Below are 20,037 nucleotides of genomic sequence, written 5' to 3' on the forward strand. Positions count from 1 at the left end.
ACTAAAAGTTGATCTACGCGCCCATTAGAAATTCTTTCCTACAGCGCTATGAAAAAGTATTTGCCCCCTTATTGATTTTCTTTTCATATTTCTCACATTTATGTGTTTAAGATCGGCCAATAAACTTTAACTGAGTAAATAAAAATGCAGTTTTTAAATGATGATGATCAGGATTTTTTTTTTTTTTTAATCAAAGGAAAAAAAATGTCTCAAAACTACCTGCCCTGTATGAAAAGTAATTGCCCCTTAAACCTAATAACTGGTTGTGCCAACCTTGGTAGCAAGAACTGCGATAACTGGCAATGAGTGTTTTGTGTCACTGTGGAGGGATTTTGGCCAACTCATCTTTGCAGAATTGTTTTAATTCAGCCACATTGGAGAGGTTTCCGGCATGGTCGGAAACCTCTCCAATGTGTTAAAGGTCATGCCACAGCATCTCAGTCTGATTTAAGTCCAGACTTTGGACTCCAAAACCTTCAATTTGTTTTTGGTTTTTGAGCCATTCAGAGTGGACTTCCTGGTGTATTTTGGATCATTGTCCTACTGACTAAGCCAAATGTCCTTGAGTTTCCTGAGCACCGTTGATGGCCGAAGAGTCTCCGTCAGCATTTTCTGGTAGAGAGCAGAGTCGCCCAGAAGTCATTCAGGTCCTGAAGCTGGAAAGCAACCACCGACATTCACACTACTGCCACCGCGTTTTACTTTTTGTATGATCTTCTTTTTATGAAATGCTGTGTTATTTTGACGCCAGATATTAAGTGGCTCAATCTTTCTAGAAAGTTCAGCTTTTGTCCCGTCAGTCCACAGAATATTTGCTCAAAAGTCTTAGGGGCCATCAGGATGTTTTATGGCATATGTGAGATGAGCCTTTGTGTTCTGTTTGGTCAGCAGAGAACAATCTATCTAATTTTAAAACTTGATTAAAGTTTCATTATCTAAAAACATGTGTGACAACTACACAAAAAAAAAGTAAAGAAGGGGGAAAATACTTTTCACAGCACTGTATGTCTGAGGGATAACATCAGGAGGACGGAAATATATTTGTGTGCGTATGGATGAAAAAGTCAGCCTGCGATCTCCGTGGGTTCTGTCACCAGTTTGGATCCATCCCACACAGTCTTGAACTGCTCCGGCACTGGGAACTCCCTCTGTATTAAAAAAAAGGAAACCAAAAACACAGTCAGTGTAAGAACAGCTGCACACATGGAGAGAATTAGCTCAGAGTCTTTATCTCGGTCACTCACGTAATCGTCCTCTCCTTCAGGTATCATGATGTTCATCTCAGAGCTCTTGGCACTGACAATGTCACAGCTGACGGAATCCTTACTCAGGTAGACCTGGCAGCCCTCGGTCTTGTTGATGGAAATGGTGGGAACTGTTCCCAAAACCTGCAGAAAGACATGCCAAACTTACTGACAGGCTTTTTTTTTGGGCACAGTGAGACGTTACTTTACACTTTGGGTGTAAAACTCTGAACAGTTTTAAGAAAATGAAAGCGGACCTACGAGACACTCGGTACATCGCTTAATTCTGTGTCAAAATAAAAATGTGTTCACCTGTAACTGAATCGATTTGCTGTTGATGATCTCCACAATCCCAACAACGTTCTCAAAAACCACACCCAGCTTCTTACAGTTGTCTAGACGGAGTGAAAACAAACCGGATGAAGATTATAATCCCACATTATGAAATCTGTGCTCAAACTTATTTTGGTTGTGTTTTCAGGCAGCTTACCGATGATGATGGAGTTAATTTTGCCCTTAATCTGCAGGGTGGAGTTATTACAACTGAAGACGTACGCCACCTGCTTAAGCTCCGTCTCCTCGATCACCAGGTCGTGCTTCTGCTCAAAGTTTTCCTGCAACAATAAGGATTCAAATGCAGATTAGCAGCCGGCCTACCAGGAGACCTGGATTAGGTTTGATTTTAAGACAAAAACAAATGTTTCTACGATATAAATGAGAGCTGGGTAGGTGCAAATTAAATAGTCATTTAAATTTTCCAAAGCACGCTTCATTTCAGCTCCCGTTGTGGGTTTAATTAAATACAAATTGTCCTCAAAATAGGATTTACACATCGCACATACCACCCTCCATTTCTTCCCCTCCAGCTCCAGCAGGGGGGGTCTTTTCTGGGCAGGTGTAGTGGGTGAAGCCACAGGCCCGGCGTTCTTGCCCTTGGCTGCTGCTGGTTGTTGAGAACGCAGATTGGGGTTCTTGTGGGTCTTCTGGTCATCTGACACATGCTTCAGACCTACAGATGGAAAGTGTGAGGATAACATTATGAGTTTAAAAACATCAGCTTAAATTAAATTAAGGTGGAAACTGTCGCTCAGCTCTTCCGTGTTGCTCGTGGATGCACCTTTAGTGATGTCCATGCCCTGGTTGAGTTGGGCAAATAGCGCGGAGTGCTGGGCTGCGGTGGCGTCCGCCTGAGGCTTGGCCTCGTCATCGGTGAACACCGGAGGAGGGCCGGGGGGTGGAGGAGGCGGTGGAGGTGGACAGGGTGCACTCGGGGCTGGGGGCGAATCAAAGAGAGAAGCAGGAGCGATGGGGCCCTGAGAGATGTTGGAAGAAGATAAAATATTTTAAAAATTATTCAAGTATATTTACTAAAATATTTTAATTTGACTCTGAATTTGAGGTCTGCCTGCTTATTTAATTTAAATTGTACTTAAATTGTACAACTCTGCAGTGCTCGCAGATCCTGGTCTTCTGACACTTGATGTGAGTAATGTAAAAAATACAAAGCAACACAATCACATTTTTATGTGAACTGTTTTAGTTTTAAGTAAGTTAAAACACTTAAATTTAGTAACTTCAGTTTAAGCAGATCTCACTCTCTTTGCCTTCAGTTCACATGACTCATCCTTTATGTTGGTTGTACTACTTAAGTGTTGTGCACGAATATTAAAGTTAATCTGACCAAAATCTTTACCTGATTTTTTTTGTCTGTTTGAATGAATTTGGATACTATTTTAAGCTAAAGCAAGCTTTTATAAAACAGTGAAACACGGCATCTTTGGTTTGTGAGCTTTTCCTTTCTTTAAAATTAAAAATCCTCAAAACAAAACAACTAAAGAAACAAGTTTAAACAATAAAGAAAATGAAGTCAATGCAACAAGAAACAAAACAATAATGACTAAGAAAAAAAAAAGATAAAACAAACTGATGAAATATGAAAAATGATTAAGATGAATGTCAGCTGTTGTGCTGACACAACCCCAAAGCGATCTGTGTCTCCTCCCAGGATCAAACAGGAGTTTTCCCTCTTGTTGGGTGAAAAACAGACACCTTCTCATTGAAATGGTCAAAATTTTACGACTGCACCTTTTCTCAAACTCAACCCCGGGATAGACCGACCACCTGTCCAGGGCGTACCCGCCTCTCGGCCTACGACAGCTGAGATAGACTACAGCTCGCCCCTCACGACCCTGAATTGGATAAGCGTAAGAAGGCGGATGCACTGTAGTGCCAGAAAAGAAAAATCAAGATGTTTTGTGCCTCATTTTCCCAAATTTCATTACTGCGTTCATTACAGCGTTTTCATAACATCAGAATTTAAAATATGAAGAAAAAGGTCCTGTAAGTAGCCCTGATGTGTAAGGAAGAGAAGGGTACAGTGAAAAGACCCCTCCTCTTACACACAGTCACACACACACACATCTGCTTTTTGAAGACCTAGCACAGCTGACACAGACAGACCCACACACCTACCGCAGGGTTAAACTGTCACCAAACGTCCCTCTGAGTGCTCAGACTTGACCTTTGACACGAGTAACATGTGTTGTGAATATCACTGCTGAACAATGTAGACCTGTTACACTAAACAGCTCACTGCATGCCTCTGGATTAGAACCAGCAGATGTGTGCACGCACACAGTCATGCATGGCTGTAAAACTATCCACTGAACACTTCTTTGTGTGTGTATTTGTGCGTTTTTGTGTACAAAAAGGATTTAGGGGAAAAAAAATAAAATTTTTTGTGATTTAGAGGAGATTTTGTTCTATTTTGCCCATTTTTTGGCTCCATGTGTTACTATAATTAGCTTCACTTAAAATCTTCTTAATTTCTGCTGTTTTAAACTACAGCTTAAGCGATCAAAAATCTATTAAATAGTTGACATCTATTGTTTCCTGTTTCTGACATGAAGAACTGCTTGCTTGAAGGTTTGAAGGCTTCACCCCGGGATTTATGAAGCAGAGATTACTAGTTTTATCGATTTCAAAGATTTTATACGAGAAATAATCAGCTGAAATAAATAAAACAGCTGTCAGTTCAACCATTTAAACACTGATAACTAGAATCATGTTAGCTACAAGCTCCTGAGAGACGACTGGAACAAATATTTGAAGTGTTAAAAGTGTGATGTTCACTACTCAGAATCGGACTTGCTTTAACATTTTAAGTTCTTTTGTTTTTTTTACCCTGTGTCTAGTTTAATGTGACTGTTTGCATGGGTCCATATGTCAGCCTGTGGATAGGCCTGTCACTGAAGCGCTATCTGAGCAGCAGATGACGCGTTGCATCGTTGAAGAGGGACCAGCCCTGTAGTTTAGGTTACGGCACAGGCTGTGTGTGTACACAGGCTCTTTGTCGGGGCAACTTCTGTAAAGAAAACCTCCATTCAAGTAAATCGTGAGGACCACCTGTTGGTACCACACACTCCGGTCCTTGTATGCGCACACACACTCTGTGTCTCTCGCACATGCAGCAGCTCTGCCGCCTGACAGCAGGGCCAGCAGCTGACACACACAGCCGCTGCAGGCTCTCAAGTTTCTGCATGCAGACAGTACACATGTGAGCACAGTTGTTGAGCATTAGTTTTAGCTGAGCGTAGGTTTTCATCGTTTCATGTTGCAATAAAGGAAAAAGGGAACCTTTTGGGGCTTATTTGATTCCCTGCTGAGAGCAGAAGACCTCTTAACTTAGAGTGCAAACAGAAAGAAGCAGCTGCCCTGAATGTCCAAAGGTACAGTTGTGGTCAGAAGTTTACATCCACTCATCAAGGGCATGAATGATTTCTTCAAACTGTTCTTTTTCCAGCGTTGAATGAGTATACTGCATGGATCTTTAATGACTTTAAAAAATAAGAAAACACACATTAAATCTTTTAACTTTTTTAACTTCACAATGCCTGCTAACTTCTCATTAGTTGTAGTTTTCTTTGCCAGTATAAAAAGATTAGTTTAAAAGCACTCACTGGACTGACCAATACTCAGAACAACGGGAAAGTCCAAGGAACTCAGTGAAGACTAAGAAGGAGAATTGTAGATTTAAACAAGTTTCCTGGAGTCATTTGTAAACAACTGCAGGATTTATTAGTTCAAACAACTGTACTTAAATACAAGTTATTGAAATGTGCCATCACTTTGCCAGTGTCAGGAGGAAGACCCAAACTGTCACCCTCAGATGAAAGGAAACTGGTTAGGAGCCACCAGGCTCAAGTCTGGAAACTGGAATCTGCTGGAAGACCAGCGACACTGTCCACAGTGAAACCAGTTTTACATTGTCATGGGCTGAGAGGGTGCAGACCAAGACAGAAGCCATTACTCCAAAATCGACACCTTTAACCTCCACTGAAATTTGCAGCTGCCCACATGGAAAAGCCAGACGGTGGTCAGCCAAGACAAAGATTCTTGAATGGCCTTACTAAAGCCCCGACCTCAGCCTGTGTGGACTGCACTTCAAAGCTGGGTCTACGCCAGGAAACCAACCAAATTAAATGAACTCTAACATTATCTTTCTTCCATAAAGCGTGGTCAAATATCCAGCCACATTTATACCAGAAGATTGTTGATGGCTACCAAAAGCATCCGGTAGAGGTGCAACTTGCTAAGGGACATTTAACCAAATATTAGTGGCCGTGTATGTATTTACTTGAGCCTTTATGAATTAGAGAAAATCTGAAATGAAGGCAAACTTGTGCATCTGGTTCTTGTTTTGTTAAAGTTATTAAATATGCTGTACAATCATTCCACCCTGTAAAAAGGCTGTCCATGATTACCACAACTATATCCACAGCACCTCTAAAGCTCAGTAATGAAAATGGTTTATTTTATTTATTTTATTTGAGTTTAAAATTAAACTATGAATGACACTATCCAGGCCAGCTGTTACACTCTGTTAACATTCTTCACGCTAAGCTCAGATCTCCTGACCATCTCCTGGCAGCAACCTCGTAGTTTGCATACAAATATGACAGCATTATTGATCCTCACTTGCAGCTCAGAGCAAGAGTGAACAGGCATCTTTCCCCTCGGATCAACAATTCAATTAATAAGGAAAGTGAAGCTTTGGTTTTTTTGTTTCTTTCTCTAACCAAATCAAGAGGAAAAACTCTTCTAACCGATAAGAGAAAGAGATTTGGTTTCAGATCACTGTGATCTCTGAGATCTAGCAAAGGTTAGTCCTTGAGTAGACATTAACAGTGTGTGTGTGTGTGTGTGTGTGTGTGTGAGTGTGTGTGGGAGTGACAGAGGTCTTTAAAAGCTTCACAGAGAACTGCGGTGAGCAGCCACTGAGGAGAAGCTCATTCATTCATTCATGCTCCCTGCAGTGGTTTATGTAACTGACTGCTCCATAACTAAAAATGGTAGAAGTTATTTTGAGCAGATATAAAACGATCAAGCTGTGCGAACAGAAACCAAACGAAAACACAGCTGACATTATAAAGCACTAGTAACAGGAGTGATTCAGGCTGAGGTATGAGAAGGTGGTGAGTATAACATAAGACAGCACAATATTGTACTAACAAAGGCAAAAAAGCCTTTTGAATCCATCTACTTGGCGCCTCGCTTGTGTACTCACACTCTTGCTCCACACCAGACCTGTCGTGTGATGCTGTTTAATGAACGCCTGCATCTCAGTCCAGATCAACAGGTAGGAGCGCACCCAGTCCACATGGCGTCTGTCTCTGGGAGAGACAAACGTATAACAGTCAAATAAAAAATTATATAGGAAGGAAGCAGAGGCATGTGGATGAGGATGGGCGTGAGCAGGTGAGCAGAGCAAGAAACTCATGATGCAGCGTTTTGCAGGTTAAACTGATACAGAAATGATTTAACAATTTGGGAAATAAAAAAATAAAAAAAATTGCTTTATTGTTGAACACCGTTAGTCTGCATTCGCCATGTTACCTTTCTAATTTTCATCTACTTTTGGATTCTAGCCTCCCGTTATCTCTCTACCTGATTTGTTTACCACAGTCACTTTCATGGTTTGCACGAATTGTCATTTACGGAATAAATAAATGAGCTGTAATGTGTTAAATATCTAGAAAAGATGAAAAAAACAGCCATATTTACGTTTCCTTGTAGTCCTTAAGCACTCTGTTGGTGTAGAAGGTGGCAGCATCGTTCATCTCCTTTACATATGGACCAGGCTTCTGACTCTGAGATGGGGAGAGATAAAATCTCCTGAAAGCTGTGACATAAACACTTCTCTGAACATCTTAAGTTCAGCATGTTTCATAAGTGGCGTCCTGACAGTAATCTGCACAGACCAGAAGCAGCTTCAAAGACTTGTATTCAAGCACCGGAGATGATGATCTTTGATCTTAATATAAATGATCTTCACCTCAAGTCAGAAGAAATTTTTGTACTGATGGAAAACAGAAAAAGTCCATGTTGTAGGAAGAAAAATTAGGTCTTACTTTTAGTTATTTATCTGCATGAAAGGTTGTTTATGCAGATGATTGAAAAGTTGGCTTAACTTCATGTTTGCTTTTGTCTGATTGGTTTAAGCTAACATCAGCGTCATTTACCATCAGCTGGTTATTACACACACTCTACTCATGAAGGTCGGATACTTGCTCCTGAGGACCATCCTATTCAAAAAGTGCTAATAGCTTTCTGTTCAGACATTTGATATGCTTTCTTTCTTGCATTGTGGATAAAATAGTGTTTATCAGACATGTCAGTCTTTACACAGCATCATGTGCACGTTCACGTGTGCTCCTCCTTACCACGGCCACCCAGCCCAGAGCGGGGATGCTCTCGCTGACGGCTGAAAGGTGGTTGAAGAGGCTGCTGCCACGGTTTCTTTCTCTGAAGCTCTGAATCTCCTGGATGTGATCTGAAATCGGCTTCAAGAGGTCCTGGAGCTCTGTCTGCAAGAGCAGGAGGGAGACATTAGGAAGAGGACAGGAGATGGGTGTAAAAGAGAAGGGTCATTATAATCTGAACCCTATAAACATCAAATTCTCTTATTTGTTTAAAAAACACAGATGCCTATAAAATCTTACTGTTTTCACTCGCTAGTATATTTTAGCCACCTCCTTAGCCCCTCTTTTAGAATCTGAGCTATATTTCCATGCCCACTTCGGCACCATCCAGCAATTCCTAAACTGGGCTGCAGGAGACGGTCTGATTTGATTAGCCCGGGCCTTTTTTCCACTGGAACATCCAGATCTCAGTTACGGTATAGCTCGTCTCATAGTTCTCAGCTCCCCTCCCCATCGCTCCGAGCCTGAAAACATTCCTCAGTTCATGGGGAGATCCCTGTGGCCTTGTAAGGCATACCGTTTCTCCAATGTTTACAGTTTATCAATTACACATGCACCCGTGCTCACAGAAGTGCAGGAACACAGTGTTTCACTGGCAAATAGCTGCTACTTGCTTACATGTTCTGATCTGCTGTGAAATGAGTGTAATGTAGAACATATGGTGCTAATGAGCTGTGACAGGAGGAAGCTGATGAACAACCAGGAGGAGCTGGCAGTGATCGGTTAAGCTGCAGCGGTGCTCCTGATACATGCATCACTTAGCAAAAGCAAGAGGTGATGCTTGAAATGAAAATCTATTCATGTGCATCAGGTTTAGCAATTTTATGTTCGAGAGCAGGAGAGCAATAAAAACAGCACTAAACTTTATTTCCCAACAAATTCTTCCCCTGATCAGACGCACATGATCTTCATAAGCCCAGACAGACGCCCCTTTCTCTGCTCCTCCAGCTGCTTTTATTCCCTCTAAGTCCACCTAATGGCTGTCTCTGAAGCAATACATCACCCCTTTACTGCAGCAAATAGGCCGTGCTTAAGAGTGAGCATGTAGGACGAATTTAAGGTAGCAAGCAAAATTTGAGGGGTGAAGTTTGACTCCCTAAGGCATAACTTTTTCCATTACCTTTCCCTGTAGTAATTCCTTCCATTATGAATCTGTTATCTCTATTGCCAGTATTTAAATGCGAGCAATTACTCATTTAATACAAATTTATGAGTACTGGAGGATAAATTCAGAGGAAAAATATCTGACTTTACCCCAAGAGATCTGAGCTCTTGTTTGGGATGCATGAGGTACAATAAGTCTGTGATGAGCAGAGTAAAGTATAAGGTGCAGAAAAATCCAACTGTAATGCACCATATAAGTAAACAGGATCTTAGGGAGTTAAAAATAAAAAAAATACAAAGGTGCTGGGTGCATTTATAAGTATATATTTAGAAGAACAGCCTCTTTAAGAGTGTTAAAACTGTTGTGTTATATGATCATATATTTAATGATGACCTGTCCGGAGTGTATCACACCCCCAACCCAGTGTCATGGTCCCTCAGTCCTTGCCACGCAGATGCCTCATTTGCTGTTTGTTTTTGTCCTCTGCCTCTACAGTCACATTTCCCAGTTTTCTGTGTGTGTTTGCATGTGGATGCACTCTTTGTCTGGCCTGTTTTCCACCTTCTGGTTCCTGCACACCTGCCTTTGATGACTTCACTGCGGCTGCTTCAGAAGGAAGTGGCAGAGAGTCATTCTTCTTTGGTTCGTCTGCTTGCAAACAGTTCGCTCTAAGAATTCCCGGACACAGAGGAGTGAGAAAGAATGACTGGCTGTACATGTTAGTCTTTAACCAGCTGAGGAACTGCAAACTGTTTTTAAAAAATTGAGAAGTTTCTTCAAAAAAGAAGCAGCTGCACTCCCATCCCAGCTGTGAGAAGGTTCACGCGCTGGCGAGATGTATTAAAGCAGCTAATTGATTCATTTCCACTTTTGTTGTTTACTGCTGAGCTATCAACACACTGACAAAAGAGTTATTGACAAGCTCAGCTGAGTGTACTGAATCGTTATTGTCATCGATCAGATTTTTGAGCTTTTGGCTTCTTTCGGTGCCGAGAACAATCCGGCAAAAAGGATAAAAAACGTCAGCTCACATCATGTGTTTGGCTGAGCTCAGTGCGTTATAATAGCACAGGACTTGACTTCCTACACAAGCGCCGCATCAAAGGCAGAAAGTCGTGTGTGAACTGCCGGGACCAGCAACACACACACACACACACACACACACACACACACACACACACACACACACACACACACACACACACACACACGGTGAGTTAACGGGCCAACCTGAGGTCACATGAGAGAGTGAGAGAGAGTGAGATGCCTACTTTCTCTGACTCTTTCTCTCTTTGTCTAACACTCGATCTAACGGTCTCACACACACACACATACACACACATACACACACGCACACCGACAACAGGCTCAAATATAGAACATGCCCATAAAAAGTCAGAGAGCACAACAGAGCTGCGCTGTGGAGAAAGGCCAGAAGTTTGGGAGATATGTGTGTGCATATGAGTGTGTGAGTGTGTGTGTGTATGTGTGTGGATAGAAAAGGGGCACTGCCCAGAGTTACACACTTTTCTCTATCTGTGCTGAGGGCTACAGATATAGACCTGGCTGAGGAAGGCTGTGAGAGATTTCTGAAGAGAGTTTTGTACTCGGGGGGAGCATTTTTGTGTGTTTTTTTGGTGTTTGGTTGCGCACTGAAAGGTTTTTAGGTTATGTTGACTGTGCAAAGGAAACCCTTTCATGCTAAGGTTGAAAGCTTAAATCAGGCTTTATAAATTCAAACCTAAACTGGCATCTATAATAGTTAAACCAAGGAGGGCACCTTCTATTGAACAACATCTGCTGTTCAACCTGTTTTAATGGTTATAAATAGAAGTGTCTTTTTATTCCTATTCATTAACATCTGAACATTTGAAAACTACTTCACGGTTTTCATGCAAGCTTCAGGTCTCTAGGTTCCAAATTTTACCAGTTTTTCTTGTAAAACCTGAACGCCTGTCTCTAAAAACAGGCACCAAAGGTGTGCGGTTTTACCTAACTCAGTTTCATTTATGTTGTGTTGCTCTGAGCTTTAACTGGGTTACAACATGAGGATGTGAAGTTTTTGCTCATGCTGCACATTCAAAAAGACAATGAAAGAAGCTTTCATTGGCCATTATGTGGTTGGATCAGGGCGTTGGTAGCAGCTCTTGAGCCACCATTTCCCCATTTTCCGTGTTTTGTTTTGAGTTTCGTTGTGATGCTGAATGTCACCTCTCTCCTCTCTATCAGCCCACCCCTCTCCTGGGTTAGTCCCTCTCTCTCTCTCTCGCTCTTTCCTTGTTTGCATTTCTGACTATCTCTGAATGCTCGTTTCACAGCCTCTCAACCAATGACCTGACAGATCGGGAGTAATCACTTCCTGGTGGGCTCTGTGGACCCTGTAACACACACACACATACAACACAAGCAGAAGGCCAATGGGATGATATCATTCTCTCACACACAGACACAGACATCTCTCCCACCCCTCTGTTCTCTATACGTGAACATGTTGGGAATGTGTTGTACTAGCATTTTCTTGGTCAAAGAGCAGAGTAATCCCTCTGTGAACAGACGGGCCTGCTGGGAAACACACGGGTCAGACCGTTACAGAGGACTGAGGCCCAGCTCATCTCTCTGTTAGGCTGCTGCCGTAATTTGATGCAATTTGTCCCTTAAAGTCATGAGAGCTGCACCACACTTCAGCAGGTTTTGTGTGGCTCAGCTGAGAGCTGAAACACAAACAGCCAATCGCAGTCATGGTATCCAGTCACATGGTAACACTGTTTGCGTAACATTCAGACAGGCTCTAAAGACAATGAAGAGGAGTGAAATATAATTATGGCGGCGAGGCCATGACTGGTGTTTCCCTAACAACACGATGGCCAATAAACCTGATTTACGTTGCTAAGACAACAGCACTGAACTGCTCTGTCATATCAGGTTAGATTTCATGGATCCATCTTTTTGTGATGTTGAGTGGTACTTGTTGCGATATTATTCAGTTTTGGTTTCTGTTATGAGTTCCTGGGGTTTTCGTGTTTTTGCAACCCTCTTTCTTTGTCTTCCTGATTTTTTATAGAAATTACTTTTCCTTGTTCATCTTCTTTGTTTTTGTCTTTCCCTGTGATGATGCCTTGTTTTCTCCTGTCTTCCCTTCTTTCTGATTGTCTAAACTACCTTTTTGTTTGTGGACAGCTGTCCACCATATATCATTGTCCATTTCATTAGGTACACCTTGCTATTATGTGGTTGGCCTCCCCTTCAGAACTGCCTTTTTCCCACCTTCATGTTATGAGGCAAATGACTAATAATGTGGGTCAAGGACCCTCTTAAGGGACAACCTCCACTAGGGTTTAAACACATGGGACTCTCCAACATTTGGTCTTAGAACTGAAGAAGCTTCTCAGATGAGACATGAAACATCTTAAGCTTAAAGAAGTCCAGTCGCTTTCTTTCCAAGCTCCTTAGACTACCAAGATCTGGATGTCTACAACCTACACAGACATGTTTATATGATGTTCAGTTGGTACTAAGGGGTCCAAAGTGTGCCAGAAAAATATCCCCCACACCAATACACCACCAGCCGCCTGTACTGTTGATACAAGGCAGGATGGATCCATGCTTTCATGTTATTTATGCCAAATCCTGACCCTACCACCTGGCTGTCACAACAGAAAATGAGACTCATCAGACCAGGCTACACTTCTACGGCCCAACGATTGTGAGCTCATGTAAATTCTAGCTTCAGTCTCCCGTCCTTAGCTGATCGTCGTGTAAGAGCTTCTCGGAAAAAAGAAAACAAAATCACCTCTGTGGGATTATTTTAGTTTTAAACAAGCTGACAGAGTTAAACCAGACGGGCTGCAGCCTGTAAACGAATAAAAAGGAAGGATGCCATATGCTATTAAATAATCAGGGTGCACAACCACACTTGTAGTTTTTGTTGTAGTTCATCAAATATTATTTAACAGCTGATCAGACAGAAAACACTGCACTATTGTAGTGTCTTTACCTTACCATATAAAGCACTTTGAGGTGACTGTTATTGTTATTTTTGGTGCTTTATAAATAAAATTGTACTGTTTTGTGAAAGATTGAAATCGGTGACATACGATTATGCATAATATGTCCCGACTCCATAAGCCAGTTCATTTTAGCTCATGTTTTCAGTTGTGTTTTACAAGTTTAATTACTCCCCAAGGTAAAATTTTAAGGAGCAGATCTTTATATAAGACAAATTATATTATAATTACCCAGTGCCCATCAAAAAAAACCCCAAAACAAAACAAAACAACTCCCAAAACCCTCCCACAGCTACTGAGGTTTCACTGTGACATCATCAGTGCAGGTTTTCCTTTTAATGTCCTCCTGTCGTACCTGCGCTGGTTCCTGGTGTGTGGCAGCCATCTTGATGAAAGCTCTCTGAGTCTGTAAGGCGGTCATCACCATCTCTGCCTGTCAGTCACAAAGTGTAAATGTTAGAACTGCTCTCATTAAACATTATATTATACTTGATGAGTGCTTGTCTTCACAGATTGTTCACCATGCAGAGAACATGAACAATCTGAACAGTCGCTGCAAAAATCTAGACAAACACTCTAATGACTATGTCTAACTGATATACACACACAAACACACACTCTCACTCGCTTAGTATGGGTTATTCCCAGCCAACCGTGTCCTCTGTGTGTGCATGAGAGTTCCATTTGCAGGCCAAGGGAACCACCAGGGAGGCTTTTTCCATAAAAGGAGCTTTACAAACTTGAAGAAACCACCTCTGGCTCTCTTTCTCTCTCTCTCTCTCAGACACACACACACACACCCTCCACCATGTTCAGTGATGGGACACAGAGATGGAAACCATCTTTCAAGGCACAGAGGAAATTCAGGCATTTCTGGGTACCTTTACACATCTGTTTGAGGCTTGTTGTTGTTCTGGATTCATTCCAAGGACGTAACACAGCTATTATTGCCAACTGGCATACCATAAAACACTTCCTGGTCCTACGGGGAGTAGAGGTCATTACCAAATAGGAAAAGGTCCTCCACTAACAGTTTGATAAATGAATGTAAGGTCAAAGCTCAATCATACTCCCATCCTCGGCTTTGTTAAGGACAGGAAACACACACACACGGACATGTTGCCTGCCTTCTTTGGGACCACAGACCTCCCATACAGCTTTGCCTATCTAAGTGGAATCTAGAGTGGGACAATCCTGTGTTTATAAATGTGTGTCCAATGAGATAAAGGTTGGCAGACAATGAAAATCTGCGGTGGCTCTCCTCTTTTCAGCAGCGCTCCCTTTGCAGAGAGCGCTTCTTCCTTTGCACAGCCTAGTTTATAGATAAATATATCAGGCACAAAATTAGACGCTCATTTGCGAACAGTCTGACCTTTTGTTAGAGAGAGCCAAACAACAGACAACAGTCTCACATCTTTACGGCAAATAAGTAGCTGAAAATTTAGTTTTAAAAAACCAAATACGTCATCTTAATTAGAAAGCGTTAAATGTCTTGATCAGTGTCTTGTCTTGCCTTTGTATTGTCTGCGTGAGAAGCAAGCAAGAAACTAAATATGTCCCAAAGTATAAAGCAAACCTTTTAAATGTTATAGTATTTTTTTGTGAACTATTTCACAACAAAGCTTTCCCAAAGCCATGTTAATGAGAAAAAATAATGTTCTTTAACAAGAGCAAGAGGCTCATTTAAAAAGCCCCGTTGACACTCAGAGGATGAATATATGCTCCTTATAAAGCATGAGCTGAATTCAGTATGAGGTTTAGGGAATGCCCCTTTAAATCATGATCAGTTTGACAAACAGCAGAATGAGAGACCTACTACATTGTAACAGAAGACTGCTGCAGCAGCAGCTGCAGAAGCATCTGTCTGCAGCAGCTGATGCATGTCACATGATGACAGCTACAAGTGACTCCATATTCGTAGGGTAGCATATGTGAGACTAGGTTTTAGTGGGTGAAGCCTTACATGCTTCTCCACCTCGCTCCCTATGGCGCGGCTGTTGTTCAGGTAGTCTGACACCGGGCCACTCATCAGCACGTCGAAGGCCTCCACGCACTGAGACAGACCTGGAAAAATACAGCGAAATCCTGCTCACTTGCTTGCTTGTCTTAATTTAATCCTCCAAATGCAAGTTTAACAGACTTGCCTCCATCGATGCCGTTGACACAGTCCCCGTTGGCCATCCCGCTGGACGCCTGCGCTGACATCTGCTCGAGGCGAGTAACAGCTCGCTCCAGGCGCTGCATTAATCCTTCCATGGAGACAAACCTGGAAAACAAGAGCAGCCGCGGATTCTTACTCATGGCCGCTGCTGCTGTCACATGGTGACAGCCGAAATCATTACAATTCATTTATAATCATTATTTTTTGTTTTATTTGGTGATGTTTGTCACTATTCAACCTTCTCACTGCGCTGCTCCTGATTTTCATCAACACTAAATTTAGCTATGTGCAGCACGCCTTGTATAAATAATGTCACTGTATGAGGTGTCTGGCCCACTGCCACAGTCACAGCCTGGGTCATAACAATTTCAAAGTGTCACCTAATCGGGATGAAGAAAGGCAGAAACTGATGCCAGACTGAGAGAAAAGTCAAACAATGAAGTGGATTCTTTGATTAAATATACAGTTTATTTATGGTTATTTGCTTACCTTTGAGTGATTTAGTGATTTGAATCTTTCGTTTTTGTGTAATAATTGATTCAATTTTTTGTCTTTTTGTTATAGTGTGTGCAAATAAATGAATAAAAGGTAATCTCTAAAAGCTCATCTATCCTTGTGCATCTTCTTCTTTCAGCTGCTCCCCCTAGGGTTCGCAACAGCAGATCATCTGCCTCCACCTCACCCTATACTTAGCATCCTCCTCTGTCACATCCAACCCTCTGCATGTCCTTCTCACTATATCCATGATCTTCTCTGCAGTCTTCCTTTTTTCCTCCTGCCTGGCAGCTCTGTGTTCAGCATCCTTTGTCCAGCACATCCACTATCCTTCCTCTACACTTGTTCAAACCATCTCAGGTCCTCGTCCAAGTAAGATGCTTTTGTCTGAAATTGTCTCTGTTTCACGCATGGCTGTTTTAGGGGTATGACAGTAGCCTTTTTCCCTGCAGACTTCTGCGCACGGTAGCTGTTGACGCACCTACACCAGCCTCACTCTTGAGCACAGACCATGTAGACCATGATTTTTTTTTTAAATCCATGATGCAGGAACTGAGAACATTTTCCTTTTCCAATATCAATGTCTATATTTTGCATAAAATATGGACTGATGTGTCGATATTGGAATTTTTTGCTCTGTAACAATCAACATCAATCCCAAAAGGACAAGATATATACAACGGGAAGACCTGCTTTCTGTTTTAGTCTATGGAAACTTAAAGTGTAGAAACATATTTGCATAAATTCACATGTGTCTGGCTGTTGGACAGAGGTAAACAAACAGTAACTGAGCACCGCTGAAATACATTCGAGAAAACTCCACAGACCACTTTGTCGCACTGACCAGCCATATGTCTCACTATGAAGCAATGCAGGCCTGTTTCCAACATATATTAGTCAACAGAGGAGGAACTCAATCCAGCCACCCACTGCATGTTTATGCAAACCACTGCTAGGTAACACATGCTTCCTAATCTGACACCTGCTATTTACCTGGGTGTCCAACATGCAATCCAGGGGTGTGAGTTATAGACGGCTCTGTTTGCTTTACAGAAACGATCTACAGAAACGCTCGGAAACACTCTCCAATAATATGGCAGCTATGTTGGCTGAATAGCATTCACTGTCTGTAATCTTTGTAAATTATGTCTACTAATTATGTCCTGTGAGCAGCAAACATGTCCTGATGGGCGTCATCGAATCTCTCTGGAGAAATCTCCCAGCAGTGCCAAATTCCTGTTTCAGGACTCAGAGGTTATTTCTGCTCTGTGGGTCACGGCAGCTCTTAGGCAAGACCAGAAACCTGGAGAGCAGAATGTCGGTTGGCAACAAGTGTTTGTGTCCCCTGAAGCAGGGCACTTAAAGTTTGAGCAATGAGTCGAAAATATTCTTATCAGTTTGTACTTTGTTACCAGCTTCTGGTCTTGAGGGACTGATCCAAGTGGGATTGCAAGACAAAACTTTATATTACACATTAACCCAAAAAATACAAATAAAAAATACACAATATCTGCAAAATGTCAGCTAGTGTGTAGACCTGTCATCCTTTATCCAGCGAGGTCTGCAGATCTCCCGAGGGGCTCTGCAAAATGCGCCATAGCTCATGAAATTGTGTTTTTATTATATATACAGGGGATCATATATAAACCATTTAAAACAAGCAAAACAAGCATGTCATACCATCACTTCGAGCTGTCATAAGATCACTCACTCCTCTCATTGGGAAGGGAACCATTCTTACAGCCTTGGATATTAGCCAGACTCGTAGGCTGGTGAGCATTTGTGAAACAGATCAGACTATCGCATGAGGATATGAGGATTAGTGATATGAGCGATTTCTTAAAAATAACTCTTTCCTTTAAGAAGTCTCTGGCCCCAGAAAGTTTTGTAACACCTGCTTTTATACTTATCTGGTAGACTTGATACCTGTTGCTTATACTCTGTGAACACACATAACGACTGTATGTTTAGATTTGAAAATCTTTTGCCATAAAATTAGATGTGATTTATTTAGAGCTGAAACATTTGAAGCTGATCTTCAGAGTCAAGTCAAATTTGATGGCTCCAGCAAAAATAATCTTTAAATACTGACGTAACTCAAAGATAGAACATTATAAATACAAAATGTCTGGTTTTCAAACCTGGAAATGACTAATGGATAAAACAAAAAGTTCAAATTTAAATTCAGTAGATTGCAAAAAAATCAACTACTGTACTATCTCAAGTCCAAAACACTTCATCACTGTCTCGCTTGTCAACAACCTCAAACTTTGCCTATAAAGACTGAAGCAAAGACACTCAGCCTCTGTTCTGATTTTATTGTCACTTGTCCAAATTCTCCATGGCAATGCAAAGACATGGCCAATGATGCTCTTTTAGGCTTTTCATATGGACCTACTGGAATGCATTCAGTCTAACACAAAGACCTAACGGGAAGAAGCCTGGGGGTTAAGCCTGCTGGCTGTATCAGAGATACATCTCTGTGGCATGAAAATGTGGCAGTCCTGTTTTTAATGTGTTTGTTATTTCCAGCAAAAAGCCTTTACTCTAGTCTCCTTAATAATAGACATAAAGACAGTTAACTTTATTTATCCTGGAGAGAAAATTATGTTGTTATAGCAGCCAACTGACTTGTGAAAATACAAACAAAGCAAAGAATACACAAACTACAAATGCCAAATGGTGCATGAAAACAACAGATAAGGAAAAAAAGGAATGAATGGACCATATACTGACTATACTGAGTGATATGTCATTATAAGGTGATAGAATCAGCCTGTGAAGTATTAAAAGCGGTCCAAATGTGCAAAATGTCGAGTGTTTAGTTTATGGGCAGTTAGGTGTCAGCAGGTGTCGGGTTGGCCTGCAACACAAACACTCCACAGCAAAACCAGCAGCACATGCAGTGGAAAGATTTTAGGGACTTCACCCTGACTCTGCATGTGCCTCCTGAACCCCCTGGACTGGTATCTGATCTTTGTGGCTATATTGGGACACAGTCTGGCTCCTGCTGTTATGGGCCTACTGTAAGATATTCCACTGTGGGCCTGGGTCCTGTACTTGGAGACACTTTGATTCTTCATCTGCTACAGCTCTTCATCCACCTGGGAAGCTGTGATGTGATCAGTGGGAGCTGATGGTGAAAGGTTTGGCTCTTATGATGAAGAATATTATTATTTATGTAATAATAATTTGGATTATCTCTATGAGGTTAATAAAGAGATATGTAACTCATGTAATATGGACCAGAGGCTGGGAGTGTGTTGATAGATCTTTGAGAAAAAGCTGAATCAATTTGAAATATGAAAGCATATGAATCTTGTCCAGGTTGGTTTAAAGGTTTAGTTGCCTTATTAGCGTGCTGTTGTTTCTGAGGCGCAGCATATGTGAGCCTAAAAAATTACTGGGCTGTTTAAACTCACACTGGTTTATCACAGCTGCAAAATGAACCCTCTCTGTGTAAACACGAGAAGACACCATCACTCCATAATAAAACATGACTTGGCACCGGCTCACGGGACTTCACCCGTCCTTCAGTCTGATGCTTCATATTCCGCGCCACAATAATGTTACTCCCCGCAGCGATCGAGATAAAGGAGGTGACAAACAGTGCTCTCACATGCACTGCCGTAACATACGAAAGCAGGCTGCACGGGATCACTTTGTCTGGACATTATTATTGCGTAGGGATGCGCACCCCCACCCCGGGGCTCCATCCCTCCGCCCCACACTGAAACGGACTGAACTTGACACTGGTTAAAAAAATCATCAGTACATCCTCTAAAAGCATCTTACCTCCCTGCTCTGGTCCGCGGTAAATTTCTGTCCGGATCTTTAGGGGTGTGATTACGCCGGGATGGATTCGTGGCAGTGCGCTGCTGTCTTGCGGTCCCCTCCTGCTCCCCTGCCCCGTCACTCAGCTGCGCGCGGCACCGGCTCCTCTTCCGGGATGTCCTAATTAAGCAACACGTTGAACCTGAGAGCCGCACAGCTGCAGAGACCAGGACCGTGACTCAGTGCCTCCCTGCTCTGGGACCGGCAGACGTTTGCCTCGCAGACAACATGGCAGCCTCGGAGAGCTCTGCTAAAAATAGACAAGTGATTGGTGCTGTGGCGATGCCGGCATGGGGCTCTTTTGAGGGAATGGCCTTTTACAAGCATCGTCATATTCATAGTGCATGGGAATGAAATGGAGTTTCATCCCTTCGCTGACCTTTAAAATGTAAGACTGCAAATTTTCAACATTTTAAATCCCTAAACGAACAGT

General features: G+C 42.1%; 1 protein-coding gene across 1 annotated transcript; it reads right to left on the bottom strand.

The window, feature by feature from the left end:
- Positions 1-80: 80 nt before the first annotated feature.
- Positions 81-19,857, bottom strand: cap2 (cyclase associated actin cytoskeleton regulatory protein 2). The gene is made up of 13 exons (XM_003444072.5): positions 19,566-19,857; positions 15,259-15,380; positions 15,078-15,178; positions 13,470-13,547; positions 7,967-8,110; positions 7,308-7,393; positions 6,811-6,916; positions 2,362-2,557; positions 2,087-2,253; positions 1,735-1,858; positions 1,557-1,639; positions 1,245-1,388; positions 81-1,148 (listed from the first exon to the last, which is right to left on the bottom strand). The coding sequence occupies exons 2-13, from the start codon at positions 15,368-15,370 to the stop codon at positions 1,065-1,067; spliced, it is 1,425 nt and encodes a 474-aa protein (XP_003444120.1). The 5' UTR covers positions 15,371-15,380; positions 19,566-19,857; the 3' UTR covers positions 81-1,064.
- Positions 19,858-20,037: the final 180 nt, after the last annotated feature.

This window comes from Oreochromis niloticus, linkage group LG22 (genome assembly GCF_001858045.2).
Source record: "Oreochromis niloticus isolate F11D_XX linkage group LG22, O_niloticus_UMD_NMBU, whole genome shotgun sequence".
Classification (NCBI taxonomy): Eukaryota; Metazoa; Chordata; class Actinopteri; order Cichliformes; family Cichlidae; genus Oreochromis; species Oreochromis niloticus.

Bases quoted from the DNA above. Each gene is read 5' to 3' on its own strand.
- cap2 (XM_003444072.5), bottom strand. From the start codon at position 15,370: ATGGAAGGATTAATGCAGCGCCTGGAGCGAGCTGTTACTCGCCTCGAG. The intron at 15,179-15,258 runs GCAAGTCTGTTA...GTATTTTTCCAG, and splicing joins TGTCAACGGCATCGATGGAG to GTCTGTCTCAGTGCGTGGAG. The intron at 1,640-1,734 runs GTAAGCTGCCTG...CACTCCGTCTAG, and splicing joins AATTAACTCCATCATCATCG to ACAACTGTAAGAAGCTGGGT.